This window comes from Lutjanus erythropterus, chromosome 11, assembly GCF_056507025.1.
Source record: "Lutjanus erythropterus isolate fLutEry1 chromosome 11, fLutEry1.hap2, whole genome shotgun sequence".
NCBI classification, from domain to species: domain Eukaryota; kingdom Metazoa; phylum Chordata; class Actinopteri; order Lutjaniformes; family Lutjanidae; genus Lutjanus; species Lutjanus erythropterus.
The window spans coordinates 11,874,648-11,902,566 of record NC_139327.1 but is presented as its reverse complement, the minus strand read 5'-3'; the positions used below and the strand labels follow the sequence as shown (position 1 = coordinate 11,902,566).

Genomic DNA, 27,919 nt, shown 5'->3' with positions numbered 1-27,919 from the left:
TTGAGTAAGATATTTATCACATTAATTAGCGTTTGCAGCAGGCTAATTTTATGTATAAAACACACACAGCTGTATGAAATTCACTACAGTGGACTTTTTTTCCACAACAGCCATTTTTAACAAGAAATAAACAGGTGTTAAATGACACTAACCATGTTCGTTGTGTTCAGGTCAAACAGTCAGGCTGCTGCTGCGATTGTGCACGTTGGCTCATTAGAAAGGCTCTGCCACACTAAATACAAGGAGACCTTAATTAATATCATTGGAAACACCTGTTCACCCTGTTATTTCATTAATATGGCTGCTGTGAAAGAGATCTGTTCAAATCCGTGTATTTTGAATAATGCTGGGTGCTTACAAAGATGATACTACACGACAGTATTGTCGATAATACTGCACACAGCAGAGGTAACTACAACTCAGACCTCTAGAAATAAATGCAATAGCTTAAATGTTTTCTGCTGTACTGGAGGTGATTTTTGAGCCCTTTGGGATGAACTGCACTTTACAATTTGTGGATTTTTTTGACCTGCAGTCATGCTTATTCTCATTCTGTCAGAAATAATATACTGTGTCATCATTTTCCCTTTTTTACCCTAATATAGCAATACAGCCAACATTGCCCCCAACTGGTCAGAGGTGATAATAGTCCACCCTAAAGCTGTTGACACTAAAGCTGATCCCATTTCCCACATTTTAACTTTGTTACTGTAAACCGCCTGTAAACATAAAACATTTTTCTGTATCAAAATAATGACAGCTTGCAGTGAGATGAAACCGCAATTTTATACAAACACTACAGCTAAAATATGTCAAAGAAAAAAAAAGAGGACAGACAAAAACATTTCATAATATATGTATTTAAATCAAACACAATTTAAATATATTATAGATTAAGTACACATACATGTCAGAAAACATTAGTGGTACATAGTACCAAGAGTCTTTTCTGGTTCTTGTCCACGTCTTGGTAAGGCTCAAAAAAAATCTTTAAAAAAAAGGTTTAATTCACTGAGCACACTTTCCAGTTGAACAGCCCGGTCACCACTGATGTTTTGTTTCAGTGATGCATTTAAAAAAAAAAAAAAAAAAAAAAAAAAAACAGCGATCACCATAAAAAAGGACTAACATTAATATATGGGGTAAACCAGAAATCTACATATATATTTATATATAGAACATTTAGGACATGGAGTTTGGAGTTTTCCAACACAACTGGAGCACTTAAGTTCATTAGGGGAGTATTTCTTCTTCTTATTCTTCTTCTATGCTCTGTAAAGGTGCCAGGAGGTTCATATAGGAGGTCAGCTCTCCTTCTGATTCATTGTCACATTTCCAGATGTTCTACAGTACGTTAAAACAGCCAAGATAGGACAGCTCACATCGGTGAACGGCAGACAACACTACTCCAGGCAGGCTGAGGGAAGCGTATGCAAAAAAACTGTACAACGCTGACTTTCATCTGTTTTGACCCTTCAGAGATAATGTCATCTAAAAAACAAGGAATGGTAATAAAAGGTGTGGTGAGATGTGTCAGGAGGGAGTGAGGGGAAGTCAGTCTGTCACATCCTCCGTAGGTCCAAGATAAGATGTTTTTCAGACAGTATGGCTACAGCGACACATTAACTGACTGACGTGCTGCATCTCAGTGCGGACGCTCCTCTGGAGTCATGTTTCCTTCATCAGCAGTGTCTTCCTCCAGTCTGATGCAAGCACTTGGCCTTGCTTTGCTTTACTTCCGCCGACGGCATGTGTACCTTTATAGTGTTTTGGAGTTGGAAGATTGGAACAATGATGTACTACAACTTTCTCCATTAGCCCACGCGTGAACAATCATTCGCCCAAGCTCACATCCACACACACAGTCACACATGTACACATTCAGACACATGGTGGTTGGGGAGATGATAAAATGCCTTGTTCGTTCTCAGAGTAATTCAGTTCATTGCAGGGTAAACCCTGTGTACAGTTTGTCACCGGCTTGGCCGGCGTCTGCAGGGAGCGACGGTCCTTTGGTTCCACAGCGGGGTCATAACTGTAGACAGACAAAAGAAAACACTTAGAGGAGAACTGGAGTCATTCCACACATCGCTGCACAGCAGAGAGACGACCGAACGAGTGAGAGAGGGTTTGTACCTTGGTGGCCTTGCCGGGGCTGTCGTGGTTTGACTGGTGGACGACGTCGTTGACAATCATCTTGGCAATCTGCCACGCCATCTCCTCCTGGGCCTAGATGGAAAATAGTCACAGCACAAACAACAACTTATTTCACCGCAGACTTTTAATGATATTCTATGTTTATTTGTACCTGGGTTAGGGTTATTTGTACCCAGGTAACAATTCAGCTATTCACACCTGACCCCCTCATTTTAGCTATAAAGAACAACAGATTCACTGTTAACAAGAAGCTCTGTTTTGTTATTTTCAGTTGCAGTTTGAGGTTTAGGGACCAAAAATTCTTGTTACGATTTAGGCAACAAAACTACTTGGCTAGATTTAAACAGCAACACTGCTTGGTTATGTTTAGGGAAAGATTGTCGTTTGTCTCTGCAATATGGGTGTAAATAGCCAATGTGGCTATTGTCTGGGTGCTTGTCTGGGTGCCATGCCAGGCTATATACCCCAAGGTGGAAGTAGTCACATTGGCTATTCCAACCTGGTTGCAAATAGCATCTGCCTGCTCTTAACTATTGGTCAACTAGACATTTCGAGCGTTCATGAATCAGCATGACAGCACACTGTGCTCATCACTAAAAATATTACTCCACCATTTCCATGGCAACACTTTAACTGCCAGAGGTGCTGCAAAACCAGTCTGTTATAACACAGATACAAAATGAATGGTTTTGTTCATTTTGACCTATAAATACAATACATGGTGCAATAAGTAAAAAAAAAATCATAAAAATTAATCACAAACCACAGTGGGCCTATACAGACTTGCACCTGCTATAATGTTATTTCTTGCTTTCTTAGAATAATTAAATCAACTTTCTCTGATGAATATAATTTATGGTGCTGTTAAACGGCTCTCACATTGCCCCGAAAATATTGTTTTTTAAAAGCTAAATGCCAACAAATATGGATTGAAGAAGAATATTTTGTTCAATAAAAACATGTGTGTTTTGGAAATGATTACATCCATCTTTTTTCAATATGTTTTGAGTTTTGGAAATTACAACACTCTGGAGTTATTGGAAATGTTTGGATCACACAGAAAATCAGAACCTCTATCAGCTCTGCTAGTCAGTCAGTGACAGGCACTACTAGCTTAAAAATACATGTGAAGTTTAGCAGCTAACTCTGCCTCCAAGGATTTTTTTCCAGTAGATGTATTAGTTACAACAAGAGTGAGCTAATAAAGCAGTTTTGTCTTTATATGTGTTGTATTTATTCAGTTTGAAAAACCCCATGATCTCTAGAGAGCATTAACATGAGCTGCTGATTGAACAGGGACTATAAACCATCTCTGTTTCTTCTTGGTTACTAAGGGTCAGCCTACATGCTGGAGTAGTAGACTAGGGTTCCTTACAAAGGAGTTCTACTTATGTGACTGATCGTCTTTCCATTAACATACAGACCCCATGTGTTTCCAAGGAAACAGAAAACACTAGCAAAAAGTTTTTTTTATTTTGAGATCGAATTGCCCCACAATACGAATACATTTTGATAATATCTTTTATTTTGTCTGTATCCGATACATAATCACAATATCACACTTGGGGATGACCTTTAAAATGATTAAAAAGACAGTGATGCGGTCAGGATCCTAGACAGTATATTAGTGGACAGAGCCACCGTGACGTCACCCACTGGTTTGTGGACAACAGTTTGGTATTACAGCTGTGTGCTGCACTTGGTGGACTAACTGAGAATGACTTGTCAATCAGATGGTGGCTCCACCCTAAAGCATAACCTCTTTTATTATCTATTTATCTCTACATAGGACCATAACCTACGTAATTTACTAATGAACATCATGTTGTATAAAATAAGACTTAAAATTGGGAATGTGCATTTACACTGAACATAGCAGCCTGTCCTTTTTCAAAAGAAGCATGACATAACACAGCAGAACAGTGGTCGACAAGTGATTCTGCTCATTTATAATCACACACAGAGCTAATAACCTCATGGATTTATGACAAAGTGTTTTATATGTTCCTGGATAAACAAACCGTCACTTCTGCTACAGATAAATTAAAAAGATCACCTTGTGTGATGATCTGCTTAGTGCATACAGCTCTGTATTAGCGCTGCAAAAAGTGTCCGCTCGTCTCTTTGCTACGACACAGCTGACAAATATGTGGTAGAAGTACACGAAGTGAAGAACACAGTGAATGTGTAACTCAGCAGCGTCCTGTCCTGCCCTGCTGCCTTACCCTTTTACACAGACAGCGATCTGACTCTGTTATGGCTCTGCTACTCCCTCCTTTGCTGGATCAGAGGTGAAATGAAACTGTTTAATCCCCCCCCCATCTGCCTCTGTAACTTTTACACAGATGCGAGTTGGAATAAAGGTGCAACATTCCCACCTTCAACAGGGTGTGTAATCAGGGCTACAATCTGACTTCTTTTTGCAACCAGTAGAGTCGCCCCCTGCTGGCCAAAAAAAAGTGCACTAGCTTCATTTTTCAGACTTGGAACCTCCATCCACTTTTTCTGCTGTCTATGGTCAGGACCGAGCACTGTTTGTTAATAATGACAGTGAGGTTCACCCTCTCGTGTAGTATTGCTTAAATAAATCATATGTTAGGACTGACGTCACAAAGTGAATTTAAATACATGCCATCGAGAGACTCGCCATGTGCTTCAGACCACTGAATCATTTATGAATATTTAAATATTTTGTGGCCTCACCTCATCTGAGTTGCCCTGGACCCATTTCTTCATGGCTTGAGAAAACATGGAACCTAAATGAGAGGAGACGGACGGCTGAGTGAGACAAAGAGACCACATCAGTGAGCACAAATCATGAATAAAGTGCTACAAACTGCAGGGTAATTTGACTTCTTTAAGGTGAGTTAATCCTGACACAGTCGAATATATTCTAGTTCAAGAGAAAGCAAGGTTAGACATGATAAATAAAGATTTTGTATGTTGTTAGAACTAAAGAGTAGTGGAGGGAAATGTTATTAAATATTTCAAAAGGCTTTGAGCTGTGAGGAGAATGGGAGCAGCCATGAAATGAGGTTCATATTCATGGGAAAAGAGTAGATGTTTTTCACTGGAATGAGATCAAATATGACAGAGTGAGGGCAAAGACTATAGAAAATAATGAGACAGAGAGAGACTAACAGGTAGAAGAGGGAGAGAAAGACAAGTGTGAGCGTTTTCATGCCTTTGGATTTCTTCACGTCCGGCTCCGGCTCTGCCTCCCTGATAAACTGGCCCATCTCATTCACCTTCCCAAACGTCATCTTTCTGAGTGGACACAGGAGTGGAGACAGATCAGGACAGCAGACAGAGCAAATGGGACAAACCTGAGCCCAAGGCAAACCCAGCATTTAAATACCATTGTGTGTGTGTGTGTGCGTGCGCGCTTCCATTCAATAACTGCAATTGAAATCGGAGGGGAAAACAAATCTGACAGACTACAGCTTTGTCTTTCAATAACATTCTCTTGAATTATGTCAGCACAGGATTTTTCAAAGCACGCTCATAAAACACTTTACAAGGGAGTCAATAAAGACACAACAGATACAAGCATTCAGTCCAAACGGCAGCGTGGGCAATCAAAGCGACACAATGGGAGAGAAACATAAAAAATAGAACATAACAAGAGAAATTACCAAAAGATAAATTAGGTAACAGCAAATATTTGAAAAGTAAATTACAGATTTAGGCTGTTTAAAGCCAAACTGGTAGTTTCACCCATCAATACAAATCATATACTGGGCTATATAATTTTGATGATAAGCCTGATGTTTTTGAAAGCATATCAGTAGCTGTATGCTGATTTCCACAACCTCTCATGTCACTATAAGATCAACAAGGGCTAGAACCAGCCCTTCAACACCAGAGATACAGAAAGGTAGTCACAGCATTCTCAATTTGGTTAGTCAAGATCCACTAGTAAACAATACAATGCGCATTGAGAAATGCAGATTTCACTACAAAATTATTTGTGACTCGCTTAATTCTGAACCGATTTTCAGCAAATTTGGTTTGTTATAAACTTGAGAAAATTGAAAATGGTAGCGGTTACTTGTAGGAATTAATTCAGTTACTAGAGCAGATGTAATCAGCTCTATGCCGGAACATGAACCTTCTGAATAGCCACAACTTCCACTGGGACATGTTGGCTCTGAGCTATGAATAGGCAACATCAAGTGTAAATTATTCAGAATTTAAGCTTTTGTGAGTTTTTCCAAAAATTGCAGTATACGTGCCAGTGTCTAAGTCATATTATTATATGATAATGGAAATCTCAATAGCAACTCTGCTGCCTGCAGAATTATATCATCATACATGTCTTGGGAAGAACGGATGAACCATATAGATGCTCTTCTCTTAACTGGAGTCTGGGGAATACAAAGTAGTGTCATTTATTTTATTAATGAAGTGATTTAATTATTAGTACAACAATACCAAATCAGGCTGCTTTACAACAAATAAAGTATTAAAAAAATCTACATCCTAGGGGAAAAACTCTTAAAAACTGAAATTCTGCTTAATTTTAAATTTAATTCCAACAACTAACCACTATATGTTCATTTTGTCACGTTTATAACAAACCAAATTTCATGAAGATTGGTACAGAATTAAGCAAGTTACAGTCAATTTTGTAATTAAGTTTGCATCTCTCCATGCACACTATATTGTTTACTTCCGGATCTTGACCTCCCCCATACAGTGGATGAGCTGATGCATCATGGAGATATACAGCTGCAGCCATGAGCTATCTACCTTTCTAAACTCTGTGGGGTTTTTTTAAGTCTAGTGGCTTTGAAGGCGCAGACCTTTCTGGTTAAAAAACAATCTTTATCTTTCACAGAAAGGTCCATCGCGGTAATGATTCTTTCCATAATAATGTCAGATGCTTAAAATTACAATCTGCATCATCAGTATAAAAAAAACAAGCATTTAAGCATCAAAATATGTTAGGATACACAGCGGGCCAGGGAACCTTTAAAAAAGTACTGTGTTTATGCATGAATTATTTCAGAACTGGACTTGGCTTCTATCAAATATACATTTTCAATTACATAATTTAGTTAAACTCACAAAACTCACCCAGCATATGGACGTTGGTATAAAGACTCTGGGTCCAGGCTGGCAACGTCCACCGTGATCGCCTCGTCAAAGTTTTTCAGGATCTTGATCACTGCCTTTTTGGCACCTTGCTGTAGTGAAGAAACCATGAACTGAATGTTGTGCAGCATTACAGGAAACATTGTTCTGTTTTCTATGCAAACAACTTAATGGAAAGAACAATCACAACACTTTGACATTAACAAAATATACATCTTCATTATTCATGTAATGAGGCGGAACAGGTCTAAATGTCAGCAGACGGAGGAACGTCCCCACAGGGGCCGAAGAAAAGTTGGGGGTCACCTGAGTCTGCGAGCCCTCGCTGGCATTTGAACTCGAGCGGTCGTTGTCCGCGGGCCCGCCCTGACCTGGAGTGCTGACATTCACAAACTCATCTGCCCGCACAGAGTTGATGAGGTCACTCAGGTATTTGTAGTAAAGGTTGCTCGACAGGAAGCCCGGCATGTAGACCTGAACAAATGTAAGACACGGTGAACTCTGTTAGAGAATAATGAGCTCCCTGATATATTTCTGGGCACAGGGTACAAAGGTTTGTTTCTGACCTTTACGTGCTAACAACAGCGTTCAGCTTTCGTTTCATTAACTTAGTGCAGGTGCATTTGTCAGTGGCATAATGGGACAATTTGTCAGTCACTTACAACACAAAAACCTTTGGATCTTATTAAATTCAAGAAAACAGTTCAAGCAGATGATTTACGGAAATATCTAATTAAACCTTTTAAAGGGCAACGTAAAAGTTTTACTTCACATTCTGAACATTCACTATTACTTTAATAGTAAAAGAGCAAAAGAAAAGACACAATAATGAGAATAATGAAAATAATGAGTTCTTGGTGTGCAGCAATTTGAGAGTCTGACCTTCTCCATAGTGGTCCAGGCCTGTCTGAGTGGAGTGGTGAAACAGTCAGGGAGTGGCCCTCCCTCTCTGCAGATATTCGACTCAATCTCCATCCGCACTGAGTCGCCAAAGCCCAGAGGGTTGGTGGCCTGGAGTGAGAAATACCTGCAGAGGAAACAACAATGAATGACTGAGTTCAGATGAGGGCGCCTATACTAAGATTTTAATCAAAACCCAAATACAATTCAGAGGAAACCTCAAGAAAGTTACTGAAGGAAATGTGTCTTAAAACGAGGCTGTAGTGCCGCCATCCCATATCAAGTGCCGAAGATGGTGTTTGGTACTGGAGCATTATAGAGGAGATGAGGGCGCCTATATGAAGCAGGTTGGTAGACGTTCCACTCATATTTTTGTCAATAAATGACACCTTTTTTTGCACAGAGGCCAAAATTAAACCCAGAAAATGCATCAAAGATCACTCCAAATTGAAGAAAGAGGAAGAAAAAAATTTCAACCACTCAAAGCGCTTTACAACACTTGTCACATTCACCCAGTCACACATACACATCCATGCCTCTGCTCCTCGGATGAAGGGGGGGGGTTCCCTTCTAGACACCTTTGTTTCCTCGGAAACTAACAATTTTACACACTCACTCACACACTGATGGCTATGCCTTCAGAGGTAATTTGGGGTTCAGTATCTTGCCCAAGGATACTTTGGCATGCTGTCTCATGGGAGCCAGGGATCAAACCACCGATTCTGATTTTCACACTACCACTGAGCCACAGCTGCCCCCATACCTACATACACAACAGACCTACATCAGCTGTGTCTCCCTATACATATAACTGATTGGTTTGTAGACTGACGTGTGTCTGACATGAGTGTGTTGTTGTCATGTGTGTTACCAGTTCAATCCCTTAATGTCAATTGAACATTTCGGTCTCCCTCTCAAATGTGCAATAGTGGCTCATTTTGTTGAGTTGTTTTTCCTTTTTCCGGTTCTGACAACAGCGTGCCAGAACTTCCTGTAATTGGTCCGAAAGTCCAAGAATCAAAAAGAATTATTAACAAACCACCAAACTGGTTCAGTTTGATCCGGACTACGACCACCTCTTTTGGTCAGCCCAAGATTTGTATGTTCAGCTGGCTCAAACTGGAAAGTCTGGACCAAACGGGGTAGGTGAGAAAGGGCAGTTAGTTACTATGTGGCTGTTTCAGCAGGGGGCTGAGCTGAACTGAACTGAATTAAACTGACAACACGCACATGTCAGATGCACACGCATCTACAAACCAATTGATTGCAAGTACAGGAAGACACACCAAGTGATGACAACTGTCATGTATGTTCTTTAGAGCAAAAGGACAACTGCAACTGCTGACAAATGCAATTAAATAAAGTATATGGAGAAATTGACCTTCAAATTAAGATAATGATATCATAAGTATGTAAAATACTGGAAAAATGCATTGCATAGTGTAATTTTGCCTACCAAGATATAAACTATTACATATGTCATTCATAGTACCTTTTCCTGTGGTATAAATTAGCCACTGTCAACCCATTTTTTCCAAAAATAGCAATAAAAATAAATATACTCTATACAATCTAAAATTTAAGCTTTGGCTTTCTCTGTCACTGCGATCACAATGTTCTCTGGGCACACATGTACAACTATAAGAGCACCAAGAGTAACAGAAGATGCTTCTCAAATGTCATTTCCTGTAGAACAGTTTTACCCTTCCTGACTGCTTGGTGTTAAGAGGCCCTCATGATTCACGCCTCTCTTCACTATCACTGATGAAGCAGAAGATTTACCTGACTTGTTGAAAAGACCCATTACCACAACAGGAGCCTGAACCACCAAGCTCAACTTCTGGCTGTGTTTGGGTTTAACAAAAAGCAGGTTAGCCTGATTCACTGAGCCCAGTAGGTGTGATCCTGGATAACTGGTTTCATGACGCCGAATATTGCGTTTAATGTGTGTGAGAATAGAATAAGAAGCTGCAGTGATAGTAGAAATTATTTAGACAATTAGTTGGACTAAGCTTATGAATAAGGTTTGGGAATGATTATAGAGCTACGTCTTTTCAATAAAGGGAATATTTCTTGTCTGATGATGAACAAACTATTATGAATGTGTGATGCAAATTATAAAGCTGAAAAGAATTAAGCTATGAGGAGAAGAAAAGAAGAGAATGTCTGATAAGGTCTATCTGAAGGAAATGAAAACTAATTAAAAGCGTATGGATTATTTTCCTCATAAAAGAAAACAGTGGGTATAGTTTTTATTTCTAATTATCATCACAAAGTCACATCATGTTATTCTGAGCTGCAGTGATGGAATGAGAGCATAACAGCATTCACACTGCCAGGCGTCCTATTGGGAATAAAATCATCTTTACTAATTAACATGCAGCTCTAATCATCTTTATGTATTTAGTGTCATAAAGTATCTGAACTCCCTCCATTTGTTAGAAGAAGAAAATGGTTGATAAAGAGATTTAAAACTTTTCTTTTACTTTGTATTTATTTATTTTTCAGTTTGCATTGAGCTAAATAAGCAACAAAACAATATTACTCTTTACAATCTATGATCCATTTGTGTTATATGAACTGGAGACATGATCCATCTTTTCTTTTGCATGCATTCCTTTTACCCCAGCATCTTCAGTCTTTAGATAATGAGTCAGTTTGTCAATGGAGTATATTTCCTTGAAGGGTCACATTTCAACCAGCTCTTCATGATGGCTTTCTTACATGTAAGTATCAGGATTTTGAATAAACAGATGTCCTTTTGAATTTCGTACACGATCCAGAGATCCCTGGGAATCTTTTAACAAATAGTACCGTAAAGAATCTGAGTCGCCCTGTCCCAGAATGCCTGTATTTTTTTATACATAACCAGAAAATGTGAGTGATTGACACATCTCTGCCTACACAGTCTGCAGCACTGCTGCTGTACATCCAATTGTTTATTTTTTATGACAGGTTTGGAAAAAAAATGTCCCCTCCATCTTGAGCTAGTGGAAGTTCTGTTGCCTTCTACACATTGAATTCCAATCACTCTTTGACAGTTTAATGTTCAGTTCCAGTCCCTGTCTCAATTTAAAATAGTGATTTTTTTCCCCACTTTGTTTTTGTAATCTACAAGAAAAGACCTATTCTGAGAATACATAGACTGAATGATTTTAACATAGTGACAACTTCCAAGTATTCTGTTAACAAAAATAATTGGATGCCTTGGAGCACACCAAGATTGCAAAGAAGCTGACACCTACTTGTCATAGAGGATCATGGCATCATTTTGAGCCTCCTGGCCGTCGTACTGGCCCTTTTTAGCTGCTAGCTGGTTCTGGAAGTTGTCTGCTGCCAGCCAGAACTGCAGTACATTCATCGCTTCTTCCTTTTCCATGTACTGCAGGGAAGAAGATATAGATCAGAGTGCAATTCAACCACAAGTCATGATGAGTTTTTTAGATATATGTATATACAATGCATGCATACATACATTTGAAATATATATACAAGTGTTTATTCTGACATCCTTTGACTTTCTGCGTGTACAGAGGTCTGGTGTTAATTGTCACTTTGAACCACAACAATAGGTTGGCAGGTGTTAATGAGAGCATCCACAGGGTTTTTGGTGTTTTGTTATGTTTACTGTGTCCTCAGTTTATTCCTGCTGTGACGACAGACGTTCCCTCTGGACCAGATAAATAAACAAACTAACAGAGGCTATTCTGCAGCAGTGCCAAGAGAGGATGGGTATATAACAAGGAGGCAAGAAAAGGCACTGTTTGTGGGCAAAATCAGCAAAAAAAAAAAAAAAAAGCTTAATAGCATTAGTGTAAAAGTGCGTTTGTAATGAGAAACCTCGGAAAACTGATGTTTTGTGGAGCTCTGGGCCCACTCACCTCAGAGAAGTAGAAGAGAGCTGACTCACAGAACAAGATGTCAGCCAGGAACACAGAGCCACTCGTCAACACTTCAATCTGGTATTTACAGAAATGATGGCTCCGCAGGAATTCACTAAAGTGCCTGGGAATCAAAGAGCAAGTGGGAGATGAAACAGCTGCTACTGTGGATGTCGAGGTGGTAAAAATGACAAAGGACACTAGTTGCACTTTAATCTTAGTGTCAGAACACGGTGGTGGGGAAACCTTGCCGTGTGAGCATTAACTCTTCTAGAAAATGAATAGACAAGAACTCACTGTTGTTCCAGGATGATGAGGACGACCGACTGTGCAATGACAAAGCAGTTTGGGTCCACCATGCCGTCCTCTCCACATATCTTAGCTGCACAGAGGAAAGACAGGAGCATTATTGCAGTAGACTATGATTTAAAGATGGATGACTTACAGACATTACCACTATGAATTTACTGTATTCTTTAATGTCAGACAGCGTTGCAGGTCTATTCCACTAACAGCCAGTGTGTAAGACAAAGCCCTTTTGATATTTTCTATGGCCCTCAAGAGGCTGCCTGCAAATCCGACTGGCGTGTGTGATTGGATAATTAAACCTAAGGTATATAATTCTGAGCTTCTTTGAGGCATCTGAAATACAGGCTGTATGTTTTGAACAAATATGGTATTACGTATTTTTAAAGCACCTATGAGTTGTGATTAGCTACAAGAGGATTACACCCTCTCTGCAACCTCACGTTGCACTCTGGGCAAAATGTCCCTCTCGCAAAATGAAAGCGTGAAAATCACTAATTCCAGAGCAAATGGATTGACAATTTTTTTTCTTTACTTTGTCGCCTTAACTAATAAGCCGGTGTGTTTACTGTGCAACAGATGCATTACTGTGATTAAATTAATATAACATGAAAATGCACTACAATTAAAATCAAGGCTAGTTTTCTGCCAGTTTTCCTGTGGGCTCAGAAGAACATATCTATTAACATTATACTGTACGAGTTATTTGTAACCATTAATTGACAAAGCATTCTGTGTTGCTCACAAATCTCCAGTTATTTTCCTATTTGGCCCACTTGCTGCTGAAGTTGAATAGCCCTGCCATATTGTCACAAAAACTGTATCTTACCAACTATGTCGTTTCTGATCTGTTCTGTGATGGGGATGGGCCTCACAGCGTCTGGGGAGATGTACTTAGTGAAGATGGTAACTGCATCTTTCTCTATACCTGAAAAACAAAGAGAGAAAGAGCTGTTCATGCGGTGATGCTGTAATATACAGTGATGTTTTTTCCACCGTGTATGTAATTGAGAGCATATTTTAAAGGATACTTTTTAAAACAAAACAGGTATATCCATATGGTACATTGAAAGCTGTATTGTTCACTGTAATTGTTCGTGTCAACACAGGCCACAAAGAAATCCCTAAAGCGATGTCAGAGTAAGAAAAGGCAGACAGGCCTTGTTTCATGTGTAAATTACCTCTAAAATTCAGCTGAAGATAATGAGTTTTATTAACTGTCTGCCACAAGTCAACACTGTACACAGAAGCACAAAGATGGAACTTCTTAAGATAACTACCTGATCTGTTTCATTCAGACTGCTAAAGCCTCATATTAACTGAAGCTTAACATATTTTTCACAAAAAAGAGGACTGTATATTTTATTACCCATCACTTTCATTGAAATACCTTTCAAAAGAGATCTCTTTGTAGCCAGTATGGACACCAGAAACAAGTACAGCAACCAGCAACATACTGAACGCATATATGAGCATGTCAGTATTTTAAGATAAAAATAAAAATAATTCTTAACTATCCTTTAAAGCTGCAAAAGATAAAACTGAATCATAAAGTCTGGCTGCAACACAGATGACAGCAGCATCAGTCTGGGGTGGACTTGTCTGACTTTATTTGATCTGGTGAGAAATATTTTTGGTGCACAGGAAGTGACATGTGAAGTGTGAAGTGTGAAGCAGTCAGTCCAGAAGCAACTGCCAAGTTTCCATCCAAATGTAGGACAAAATTTAACCCAATTTGGAGTAAATCTGTAAAAGAGAGTGCTAATTAATGCCAGTTTCTTTCCACTACTCTCACATCAATATAAGGAGTTGGATGAGTTGAAATTGAAAAACACAATTGGCGGCGCTGATTCTCCACTCTGATAGCATTAAGTCTTTGTATAAGAGCTTAAATGAGATGACATAATTAAGCGAGCCAAACCTCAACAATCAAACCATGTGGAAAACATTTCAGGTGAAAATTTGAGGTAGGCTGCAGTCTCCTCATCACTCTACACAATTTGTGGCTTTTTCTTTTGATAAAAACACCAAAAAATTCCACCTCAGCCAAGTGTAAAAACTTTTCAACAACATTATGGATGGATTTTGGAAATTTGGGTGTAGGTGGCTGGAAAGGCAATTAGTATCTCTTCATAAAAGTCTTCAATTTTTCAAAAATTCAAAGAATCTATCTGCTGAATGAAGCCACCAAAGTACAAAGTATCTGACTTTAGCTGTAACAGTCAATCAATAATGAGAAGTTTCCTTAAATTAAATGGTGCTGTGTATGATTTTGAAACATCCCGAAAGAACCTTAATTAATTTAGCAACAGTAGCCCAGTCAACATGTAAAAAAACAACCTAAGACAAATATAAAAAGACAGGGTTGTTTAAGGGTCACTCACTTTTCATGAGTTTGTCAGAGAGGTCTCGCAGGGTGTTGTTCGACTGCACCTTGGAGGGAGTTCCTGTCCTGGAGGGTACCTGCCTGGTTGGCGTTTCTGCTCGAGGAGTGCCGGGACTCAGGCCCGCTTCTGTGCCGGAGGAGTCCCGCTGCTCTGACTGCACCGTGGGGCCGTCGCTGCTACTGTCCCGGGAGAGGGTGTTGGGTGTGTACTGGGTGAGGTCCCGGAGCTGTGAGCCGTCCTGGGAGGAGGGGATGGGCTCGGCCAACGAGCTGTGTTTGACAGAGTTTAGGCTGTGCGCTCGGACGCGAGACCAGCTGGTAGAGCGGAAACTCTCAGCCTCCAGCCAGAACCGAACTAGGTGGTCAGCGCCCCGTAGTTCCATGAAATGCATATAGTGGGGTATTGCCACATTGTCCCGAAGGACATGGTCCACCGTCTTGGACAGCCGAGAGCGAGTCTCCTGGGGCTGATAGTTCACACTGGAATGACCTGGAGCAGACAATGAACATATAATTCAGAAATATAACTCAGAAATCAACCAACCAACCAAGAGTGGCAGCATTCAAACAGAGGCCCTATAAATGGTTTGAAGGATTAGATTCAGATATTATAAAAGTGGACTTGTTTTGTCCTTCCCTGTTTTGCGATGGTTTGTTTATTGAATTTGTCTTGTTGAGGTTTGGCTGTATATTTTGTGATGCATCTTATTCATTTTATTATTCGTTTGTTTAAGAAATAATTTTTACAAACTGTTAACAAGAAAAAAAAACTTTTGGCTTCAAAATACAGATTTTAGACATTGATAAAAGTGTATTTATAGCACAAAGAAAATCACGAAATTAGTTCAAAATTAAAAAAAAAAAAAAAAAAAAGTACAAACCCGATTCCAAAAAAGTTGGGAAGCTGTGTGAAATGTAAACAAACAGAACGCTATTATTTGCAAATCCTTTTCAGCCTACCACTGATGAAGACAGATACATTACAGGTTTCAGAGCAACATATGCTGCCATCCAGACTACGTCCTTTTCAGGAACTTATTTCAGCAAGGTAATGCCATTTCTACACACGTTACAAAACTTTGAAAACCTAAGACATTGTTTCCTCAGTTCTCACATGCTAACTAGTTCATTAGTTCATTCGTACTGTTAAAAGAAGAGGATTTAACACAGTGTTTAACATGGAACGTGTTGCAGTCATCAAATTCAGAATGAGTGCATATTTACAAAAAACTTTAAAGTTTATAAGTTTGGAAAGAAAATATTTTCTCCATGTTGTGTATTTAATTGAATAAAGGTTTAAAAAGATTTGCAAATCATTGCACTCTGTTTATATGTACATTTTAAACAGCACCACAACTTTTTTTGGAATGAGGTTGTAGTTTAAGAAAGTAAACAAATTACTTTATTTACTTTTCAGACATTATGAACAATTCTACCTTTAAAGGTAATGAATGTAAACAATTGTACTAACCCTGCATGTAACAAATTCCATCATTCCTCTTCAATAAAAATCTATAAAAATCATTAATTCTAAAAAGAGAGCACTCCTTACTTACAGTTAGAAAAACATCTTGTGAAATTTAAAGGTCTTGTGGCTCAGTTAGTGGTAGTTCACGTTTGCAAAGCCGAGACACTTATTTCTCTGTACCTGTGGTGAAACTGAAGTGTCCATAATAGCAGGTCTAACATTACAGATACTATACAAGCCTTAAAGAAAATCACTGAATTCATATTACCTTAAGATTTACCCTGCCAGTGAAGTATTCCACTTAAATAACATACTGAGCACTTCTCTTTCTATTATTAAAAGCTTTCAACTTTCGAAGTAGAAGGAAGATAAAATGAGCAGTATATTGATGGGAGCTGCAACATGGAGTGAAAGATAAAAAAAAAGTGGATTCAGCTCTCCTTATTTCGACAGAAAATGTGGTCCAGGCTGAAGGGCTGATGTGAGCTGAATTTAAACTCCTGGATATTTATTTTGAAGTCTTGTGAATTTCCAGCTCTCTGTCTGTCTAAATGTGGCCTTAGACTATGCTATTTCACAGATAATTTAACCCAGACAAACTTTTCAGAATCACGCGTCAACAGCAACTGAGGGTCCTGTCCATTCTGTCATTCATGCGTGTATGAAGTGGTCATCTGTAACTGTGGCACGCGTAGCAACCTTTGACAGCCTCCAAACAAAAAAAAAAAAAATCAGATTCCTGTAGGGATGTCATATTATTTGTCTTTGTCTTCATGATGTCTCGAATAGTGACTGTCTGTTTGAATAACAGCCACCATCCTCTGGAGACTGCAGGGACAAACACACATCCACACCATCCAAGAAAAAAACAAAAACAAAAGAACTTATGAATTATGATTTTGAATCACAGCTGTAGTTAGGCTGAGGCTTCCTGGAGTTGTGTTTGCCCTTTGAAAACAAAACAGCACTTCAAGAGATGTCACCCAGTGTGAGGTGCCATCAATCACATTCTTGAGATTCCTTAAGATCACACAGTCGAGGCCACCTTAATACTGAAAGCTGTTAAAATCACAACAAGCGGCGCAGCATCTGTGTCTGAATCAGATCTTCAAAAAGCTTAATTTGCATATGTTTTCAGAGGCAGTCAAAGTCTGTTACCCTGCCCCCTAACGTGTGCTACATCCACTTTATACTCTTTGAACTGCTGTCAAAAGAGAGCAGGGGAATCATATGATCATGTTCAACAGTATGGGTCTCACTGCCAGTCTACAGGCCACTGACCTGTAAAGATCAACTCGTCCGAGCTGTCATTGAAACTTACTCAGCTCGCCTCTTTGAATTCTCCTCCCCTCACTTCCTTCCTTTGTCTTCCTTCTGTTAAAACCACAGCCCAGAAATCACTAGCGCCCAGCGTATTTCATTCAGGTGTTGTTGTCTGGGCTGTGGCGCAGGTTCCTCCACCTCTGACTCACCATTCTCTGGACAACTTGCTTGTACAGTTTCTGTCACTGCTGCCATTCAACACGTCAACCACAGTAGGTATTCACGGCATCCAATATACATACTAACAATCTAATTTTAGAACTCGTCTGATAAAAGGCCTGACTATTCACCACGTGATGACATGGGGAGACTATAAGGACAACATTATTCTGACAGGCTTTGGAATGTTTGGGTGTTTGTCAAAACTGCTGCATGAGGTGTCATTCAGGATTAATGTAGGTGTGTTTCCCAATTGCACAAGACACTGTGCTGTTTACGCAACCTTACTGATGCAAGAGTCACACGCTGGCATACTGCAGCAACAGCACATTACTACGAGAAATCTAATTATCTCCATAAGTTTTTTTTTTTTAAAGTTTCATATTATTGTGTGTTTACATTTTATTGGTTTGCTCCATCCTAGTTCTGTTGTGTTTTTATTATTAAGCAAACCCTGCAGGTAGAGTAGATGTCATCAGTTCAGAAGCGAAGAGAGGGGCACCAGTAATGAAGCTAAGCAATGCAGTGTTGAAGACAGGGTCAGCAACAAAAGGTATTTTAGCTACATAAAAAAAGTTCACCTAAAAAAAAAGAATCAAGTGTATGCTATATTCAGAATATTTTCACTGCTTTACGATTTATGTTACGATTGGACTAAACTTCATGGTAAAAATCAGTCATTTTACTGAAACACAAACACAAAGGTTTCAGGTCTACCACTGCCTCAGTCTGTTTTTTGTGTCATGATGTGACTGTGGACCCTTTTAAAACACCAAAATCACACAATCACACAAATAAACTAACAAAGCGAAGCAGAGGTAGATCTCCTGCCAGGTAAGATTACTGATTATGTCTGTGGAGTTTGGTTGGTTTGGAGAGCATGGAATTTGGCTTATAGAACAATAGTTTCTCACTGGAAAAGACTATCTGACTCATAAGGTTAAGTGGTGGAAATACTTAAGGCATATCATACACTTAAACTGATATGATTTTTTTTTTTTTTTTTTGCTGACTCCACCCACAGCAGTAAATTCTTTAGCTTCCTTAACTAAACCATGCTGCTTCTCCAAACTGGGGGTTTGCTGACTGGCATCTCCTGTAACCAAGAGACTGACCATTGATTAGTATCTCATACAACCCCACTTTAAAAAATCCAAACTATCCCTTTAAAAAATGTCTAAATCACAGCAGAAGAAAAGATAATCACCCTAGCTTTGTACTGGTAGTGACTTTCAGTGGAGGTTGCTGATATTTCTCATGGTGTTGGGAGACTTTGAAAACAGACAACGGATGCTGCCTTACCGCCTGACACAGGCTAACAAGCGCAGGTCATAACCACACTGTGCATCCTGTGATTCAGACTAGTAAGACTGTAAACTGCTTTCACCGCTCAACTGGTTTACACTTTAAAGACTGGTGAAATGTGTTTTTATAAAATAGTCATAATTGTAACCATGGAGGTAAAACAGACTCACATTTTTAATTGAAGGACCTCAAATTTAAATTTTCCATCTACAAGACTAAGTATTTAATGATGTTCCAAAATATATCTTAAATTTATATGGTCAAATATTTGATTATATGTTATCACTAAAAACAATATACAGAAACACATAAATGCAGGCTCAGTACCAAGATCGCCAAAGTGTGCAGCCTCCATGTGGCTCGGCTGCTTCTTGAGGATGGCGGTGCGACCTCGGGCAAACGAGTCCATGTTGGCAGAGATGGCGTTGATGGCCACATGGCTGGGCCCGGCCGCTTCCTGGATGGCATGATGGTTCCTCAGTCCGAGCGACGGAGAGTGAGGGCTGGATGGAGCTGCGATTGGAGGACGGAGGACAGAAAATTAGGCGAAGAAAAGGAGTTCTGAGAGGCCCGAGTGTATGACATCAGTGTGACTTGTATGAAAAGGTCTTTTTACTGAAGGTTCTTGAAAGAGCTCACAGTCAGTTTGCAGAGGCCTCAGGAGGTAATGGATTTTTTGAAGAGACAGACTGCTCAGTGTTTGACTGTGAGCTTTATGAGCTTCACTTAGTAGCCTCAGGGCAAAATGTTGGTCCTTGTGACAATACAAGCAGACATGAGAACTAACTTAAGCAAAGAGTCTCTTGAATCACTTCCTTACAAAAACTAATCTCAGTTCTAAGAGCACACAGACAAAAAGATCTATAGGCTGAATCAGGTTTATTGCAAAGTAGGTTTACACATACAAGGAATTTGCCTGATTTTGATGATTAACAGTAAGCACAGTTAATGGAAATTTATAAGAAAAGATTAAAAAATATAGAAGCCAAATAATATATCTACCCAATACTGGCCTGATATGGGTCTATTAAGGATGTATCATCTCAGTCTTTATGTTTACCGATATGCAATGATATGAAAACTCTCTTTTTTTTTTTTTTACAGGACATATAATGCAGAACACCATCTTTCAGGTAATTTAGATTTATCACAGTAAGGAACAATTATGAGGACAAGAGGAGATCCCTGCCAGGAGTAAATGCTGAGAAGCTACAATTGGTTGACAATGTAAATGTTAAATTATTTAACATGTTAAATAAAATATAGAACATACTATAATATAGTTGTTTGTAAAAGAAAGCAGCCTTCTGAGTATCTTTACATAGTCATATTGGTGCACAATCTACACAGAAAAGGTCTATTTTTATTCCAGCTCAAAAATTCACTATATCAGCCACCATATTGGTCATCGGTAATCTACCTAAAAAAAACATGCATATTGATCAGGATCTAGAAAAATATTGCAAACATATGCACAATATGTATAATACATCTCTAAGTGGCCAGTGGTCAACAGCTGCATCACAAATAACCACTACAATAAATAATAAAACACCAGTGCTTCTAATTAATTACCTGTGGCGTCCCACCAGTCTAGTCTGCCCCACCACATTTTCATAGTGAACCAAATATGGTTTTATATTTCTCAGAATCACATCAAAATTTGATCATTATCAATGTAAGATAGCAAACAGATGACATTACAGCACTTTGGTTCAGCCTCAAAAATGTTTTTGGTCGAAATGAGGTAAAAGCTTGAATTTTTCAACTACAAAGATGTGGTTTCACTTTTGTTTTTGGAAAAATAAAACCAGTTCAACACAGGTAACCACTTTTCCTTAATTTCCTAAATGGCTTAAACGTAGGCTTTAATCGATTTTGTGTTTTGAACATTCATGAGCTGTGTTAAATGACCATGCTCTTAAGGTGGGACATTTTGGCTGTGTCATCAGCATCAGCAATTTCTTCCAGGGGAGCGTGTCCCCGCTTGGAGGGTCCAAATGCAAACACCACAGTCTCACAAAATCCTCTGAGAAACACTCTTTTGTGTTTCTGTGTCCTTTTAAATGACATCATTTTGAATTAAACAACACTGTGTAACTCTTTCATAACCTCACAGAGGCACAGATGAACTCACCTCTATTGACTTTAGCATCTGTCACTCTCTCGGGTTCTTTGCTTTTGGCTGTGGGGAGAAAGATGAGAGCAAGGTTGTAATTGGAGAAGCAGACAGCATTTTGATTCACAAAACAGGGCAAGACCTGCCAGCAGAAAAAAAACAAGGAAGAATCAAACCACAGATCAGCTTCACTGAGGGGGTGAGGTAAAGGGTTGGCATGGTGTCACTGTTACATAATGTCAGGAAATTGATATACTTGAAAAGCAACTGAATAACTACGCTGTGCAAACAAATTATTACTGTAGGGTTGCTTCAGTGCAGTTGCTGACAGATAAGGAGATAAACAGGGAAGTTGTGTTCTGATATGTGAAAGCCCCTTCAGTCCAGCTCATTATATAGTAAGCAGCAGGACTGAGAGCGCTTTCACACTGGACGTCCTTCCTAAGATTTGTGACCTTGGTTTATCAGCTCTGGTGGGCCGCAGCACTTTAACAGACAGATTTTCCTTTAAGTCCAGTGGAGTTGACTGATGAGCTAATATTATGTGGCCTAATCCAAAACTATTTAACAACAGAAACATTTGACGGCACACCTCAGCTCCGTGGCTACCTCCCGTCAAATAAAAACTGAAATATGTCTGTTGCAGTGGAATGAGTGCACAGTGGCAGATATGGTGGCAGGCACTCATCAGAGTGACTCAACATTTATATCTTCAGATTAGGCTGCAAAGAGCAGCCAGGCTAAGTATCAGTTTCAAGCACTGACGTTACAGATTGGACTGAGAGGCCCGGGCAAACAGTACAGAAGACACTCCTTTAGCGAGACATTTTGGACAGAGCCGTTTGTGAGTGCACGTGTCAGCCAAGAGACGGAGGCGAATGGCACCGATAGGCCGTTTGTTACAGCGAGGAGTCGTGACTTCTTTTCAAAAAATCTGAGCTCTGACAACCTTTACTGCGCTGAACTGAAACATGGTACAAATAACACCAGATGTCTTTGCTCCAAATAAATATTCATAGGAGGATGATGAGTTGCTGCTGCAATGGATGCTGTGGTTAAAACAAATAAACAGTATTTCTGATGCATTACCAGCAAACTGAGACTACAGCATTGATGGGCAGAGATTATAGACCAGTTTGATCAGAGAGAAAGCAACAGCGGCTTTAAAAACATTCACATCATCAGCAACACAAACTATGCTTTTGGAAATAAAAATAAATCTCATGGACTTTAGATGGTCTCTAAAAGCTGCTGTTACTGACAGCAAAATATAGACTTATTGCAGTGAATAAGTGCATTGAAGTAATACTGCACAGATACTTTGAAAATGTTACAGAAACAGAATTTCAGAGTTTCAAAAACAGAGTTTCTGGCACAACTTCACCTATATGAAATCCTATGATATGAAACTTCATGGTTTGGTTTATTATGAAATAGACCTGGGCGGTACTTATTTTGACATACCTTCATACCTTCCTGACATTTCACAGGGTACACAGACAGCATTTGTGTAAAAAAAACCAAACAACAACGTAAAAACTGAGCTGCTGGTGGCAGAAGTCATTGAAGCATGTATGACATTATTTAGCCTACAATTCCGTATTTCTTAATATGAAATTGGCCATTTTAGAAAAGTCTTGCTTGCTAATACTTATGGCTCATAAAATAATGAATAAATAGGAAATAATTACACTTTTCTTTGGTGTATAGCGACACATCAGTGGGCTAAAGGAAGAGTATGTGCAGGTGATGGTGGCAGACTAACTGCAACTGAATAAAACCATGTGGCTAATAAACTGTTTTTGTAGTTGGAAGATGTCATCTCAAGACAAGTGAAGTCAAGCTATAATATATAGTTGCTATAGTATAATATATATATAGTAATATTTCCACAACTCATCATTAATTAATTAGCTAGGAGACCTATAGATCAGAAATGAACAGGCAATTATATCTTTTCTATCTCCAAATAATTATTCTGTTGACTAAGTTCCCTGTTTTAATAAATTAATTTCATGTTTTCATTTTCCAGCAAAAAAACAGATGCCACTTTAACAAACAACACACTCACTCCCACATTCACACCTATGGGCAATTTATAGTCAACAATTAACCTATTATGCTGCATGTCTTTGGACTGTGGGAGGAAGCCGGAGAACCCAGAAAGAACCCACACGAACACGAGGAGAACATGCAAACTCTGCACAGAAAGGCCCTGCCCCAGCCACAAACTACCCAGGCCCCCAGTTGGCTGGGGGATTCGAACTCAGAACATTCTTGCTGTGTAAAATTGCTTTTTCCTTCAAACATGATGTTTATAAAATATGATGTCAGATGTTTTTAATTTTACCATACAAAGCATTACAAAAAGAATTTAAAAAAAAAAAAAAGAGTTCTACAGTTGGGGTTGAATTATGGAACAATGCAATAAGTATAAATTTAAGAATACACATTTTCAGACACCTTTTCAGACATCCTAAACAGTTGACTATGTTTATACTTACTGCATACTATACTGTATGTTCTGTATACTGTTGTATTGTGTATGGTGAATAAGATACTACTAGTGCTATAAGGAGAAGGGAATAAAGTTTAAAGAGGTCAAAACTCCAGCAACACTTGTAGTATATAGAACAACTTTATTGTTAGACCAAAGCAGTGACCCTGATGAAGGCCACAAGCTGAATTGCTTCGGTCTCACAATGAAGTTGTTCTTTATACTACGAGTGTTCCTGATATTTGAACTCTTTAAAGTTTTTTTTTGAATTGCATTCATTCTACAATCAGAATTTGAATTTGTATCAGGATTATTGAAAGGAGATTCACATAGTTCACACAGCATTATGCACTTATAAAAAGAACTGCAGTACGTTTGGCTGTTGCAGAGGTTCTCTTTTATAGCATTAGCTTTAATTATTAACAATTCACAATGGATAGCTCTCACCTTAGCTACTACCAAGGGTGGAAGGGGAAAAAGAAAAAAATGGATATAAAGAAAGAGCGAGCTGTTAATAACTGTAATTGTTTTGTGAGTTTCTTTTGTTTTTATTGTGCGTTTATTTTTTTGATTTTTATTATTTGTATTTCCTACAACCAGGACATATTGAAAATATTATAAATGTCGTAAATATGGTTATTCTATCAAGTCAGCTCAAGTCTGACCTTACAGGATTAATGTACTGAGTCCACTTGGTCCAAATCTGGAACAGAGGTTTAAAAATGTTACAAGGACAGATGGGAGGGAATATTGTGCAGGACAGATCTGAACACAACAAGCTTACTGAAGGACAAGTGAATACAACTGATACAATAGAATTTGTGTGATAAATTATCTAAGGAAATAAGCATGCGGTCTGCATGAAAAAAGTGCACAACCTATCACTATTAAGGACATTGTATTAGGCCCATTGTATTTACTGGATTTGACAAATCTACTGTTCTACATCGCAAATTGTTATTAAATATTAGCACTATAATTTCTTTGCAAAACTTTCTCCTCAGTAAAAACTCTTTCATTCAACCATGCCTACACAAAGGAACAAACACACTTCCTTCCTGTCAGCCATCCCTGTTCAGAGAATTATAAGTGCAGCACTCTCTCTGATATTTCCTCATTTCTGAGACATGCTGTGTCAGCTGCTTTGACCCCTGCAGCCTGTTAGGAGAAACCACTAATCTCACTGTTGAAGATGGAAAAACTGTGGGCCAGTTCAGACAGTGAAGTCACCTTGCTGATTCCCCAAATACACACAAGCACAAGTTGAAACGCATTTCATACTCATGAACTCCCAGTCCTGTTCCATCACTTCTGTGCACTGTTTCTACCAAAGCAATGGGATACACTTCTCATGAGAAACCTGGCTCGGTGAAAAGGCCTCCTGTAGTGAGACAATGCAGTGCTTCTCCTTCAAATACAGTTTTATTAAGCTGCTGTGGTGGAATACAACAGATCTGTGATAAATCCCACGTTCGTGAAGGCTATGAAGTTCAGATTTGTTGGAATTGGTTTAAAGAGGCGTTCATTCAACTTTATGGCCATTGTGAAGGCTGGAGAATGTGGTGCCGTTGAACTGTTTTGTATTATATTAAGAGAGTGCAGAGAATGAAGTACTAGTGCTCCAGAGACGTCCTGGCCTACAAATCTTGTTCTCCAGATGTTGTCCAGATGATTTTTGTTAGGTAAAGACCCCAACAAATGTCACATCATCATGATGGTAATGTTTTTTTGTCAGTGATTCATTCCTGTTAACTGCAAAATAATTGTAATATCTGTCAAAATAATCATAAATATGATTTTTTTTTTTTACTTAACATGCAACCCTACTTGAAAATTACCATATAGTTGAAAAAAAGGCTCAATAAACAAAAATTGAACATTATAACCTTCATAGTGACAAAATATGAGACCAGCAAGTGTTTGTCATTTTTCAAGCAAAAATGAAAAACACTTGCTGGTTTCAATTCCTTAAATGCAGGGCTTCGCGTTTTTTCTTTATGATAGTAAATGAAGAGTCTTTGGGTTTTGAACTGATGGTGGGCCAAAAGAACCTATTTGATTACATAACTTCGTGCTACGGGAAATGTGATGAGCATTTTTCACAACTTTGTTGACATTTTATAGACTAGATGATTCATCAATCAATGAATCCTGAAAATAATTAGAAGATCAATCAATAATAAGTATAACCATGAGTTGCAGCCCTTCATTAGACTGAATTTGTTCTAGCTAGGTGATGAGAGTAAAAGTGGGGCAGCACAGTTTAACTAGTATGTACAGTATTTTGCACCAACATACTACCTGAGTTGTAGGATCAGTACAGACCAAGAAAGGGCATAAAACATTAAAGGGATAATTCACTCAAAAATGAAAATTCAGTCATTGTTTTAGCCACAAAACACTGCTAAACGTTCAAAGGCAAACAGTGTTGCAGAATCAACTTAAGTGAATGGTGACCAGTTTTCAATCAGAAAAAAAATGCAAAAATGCCTGTATATCACGAATTACTGGCATAATCCAAGTCTCCTAGAACCCCAACGTGCCAGATTGACTTGAGATGTCACTTACGTCATATTTTAGCCTAAATCTTCACAGTAGACTTAGCTTGGAGCATCGTGCACACCGTCTGTATTTGGTCTTGATGGTGTGACAGTGTGCGTTTGTTTTTTGTTTTTTTTTTATTCCAGATGTTTTTTCCGCTTGAAAATTGGTCACCATTCACTTCAACTGTTCAGTAGTTTCTATGAAACTCCATCAGTGATTTGTGGACATAAAAAAACAAAACAAAACCTGACCTTCAATCGGCATGAGAGTGAGTAAATATTGTATGAAGCTTCATTTTTATGTGAACTCTAACTTTAAGCTGGTAAGACACGCTATTTATCTCAACCACTTATTAATCTTTCACTTGGTAGCCTAAAGCATGGGGGATTAGTCTGAAATAATGCCTGGTCATGTTGTGGTTTATAACTAAGGCTGCTGAAAGAGAAGTGTGATTCAATCACATCCTCATACTTAACGCAGGTTGATGCTGACCAGTTTTACTAACGCTTGCTCTACATCCCTTACAATCAGACGTTTCTAAATGAAGACTAACTACACATATTTTCTTTATGATAAGTATCAGCTATGATTCAGATTCAACAGGCTACTGTTAGCTCCTTTCATATTTCTGGCTGGTTGAGGTTGTATGAAATGATACAGCTAGCTAGCTGTCATAGCACAGCTCGACACTTGTATGAGCACTTCAGTGATGGCTAGCACGGATAACAGAGCTGACTGGGAGAAATTAAGATGATGGGACATTATTTAATGCATAGGCAATCATAGCGATGTGTCTGAGTGGTTTACCCCTGCGGTGGCTTTATTTCGACCCGGGCTAACATGAGGTTAGATAAGGCAGGAGGACAGAGAGGCCACCGCTAAGCTAACACCATGTCACTGCAGCTAGCAGCTCGTTCACACGAACAGCTCGGTGCATTTGGCTCATTTTCTCGCCTCAGTTGTGTGAACCTCATTAGTTAGATACATCTTATCAGGGACCCCTCTCTCCTCCTCAGCCTCGTCTGTGCTGTTAGCTACCGTTGACGTTGCAGCCTTCAGAAGAGCCTCTTCCTCACCTTTCCTCTTGAAAAACGACATGACGGGTTTCTGGACGTTTCCTCAGCTCACTGACAGCGTCCCGTGGATCCGCGGCTCCCTTCATTCAAATGCATCTGTCCCGCACAGTCCTGAGCTGGAAACGGGTCACTATCGCAGCCCCGGTGGGTGCTGTCAATTTACAGTTTTCTCCAAATCCAAACCCAGTTCCGCGGCCATATTGTCAATAAACGTCTTACTTCCGGGCTGGTGCGGCAGCAGCATTGTGGGAAATGATGTGTTACCTGCTGTGGTCAGAAGAGGGCGGTGTTTTCACACGGACGACGCCAGAAAATAGCTCTTCCTCATATCGACGTGAAATAAAAGGGTAGACAGGTGTTACCAATGGTACTAATTAATAATGGAACAGAACCGTTTGTTCAGACATCTATTTGTAATTTAGTTTCTACAATTTAATAAAAATCTTCAAAAATATATTTAATTGATTTAATTATCATGTTGGCCATATTACTGTATATTCTACTCACACAGATCCAAATATACAAATTAAAAGCATTTATTATTACTTTCTTCAGTCTTTGGACATAATTTACTTACCCTGAATGTAACAGAACACCTTTCATTATAACAATGACAAAATTTGATATTACTTTTGCTAACCCAATAGAACTTTTTCACAGCAGCCATTTTGACATGATAGGATACTAATTACAGTTCTGTT

At 38.9% G+C, this 27,919-nt stretch overlaps 1 protein-coding gene across 1 annotated transcript; it reads right to left on the bottom strand.

Moving 5' to 3' along the window:
- Positions 1-840: 840 nt before the first annotated feature.
- akap10 (A kinase (PRKA) anchor protein 10) lies at positions 841-27,449 on the bottom strand. Its single transcript, XM_084730810.1, has 15 exons — positions 27,219-27,449; positions 21,120-21,167; positions 19,310-19,495; positions 14,726-15,217; positions 13,171-13,269; positions 12,333-12,417; positions 12,036-12,159; positions 11,400-11,536; positions 8,137-8,281; positions 7,561-7,728; positions 7,237-7,346; positions 5,342-5,424; positions 4,861-4,913; positions 2,137-2,229; positions 841-2,035 (listed from the first exon to the last, which is right to left on the bottom strand). The coding sequence occupies exons 1-15, from the start codon at positions 27,238-27,240 to the stop codon at positions 2,030-2,032; spliced, it is 1,851 nt and encodes a 616-aa protein (XP_084586936.1). The 5' UTR covers positions 27,241-27,449; the 3' UTR covers positions 841-2,029.
- Between the last annotated feature and the right edge of the window lie 470 nt (positions 27,450-27,919).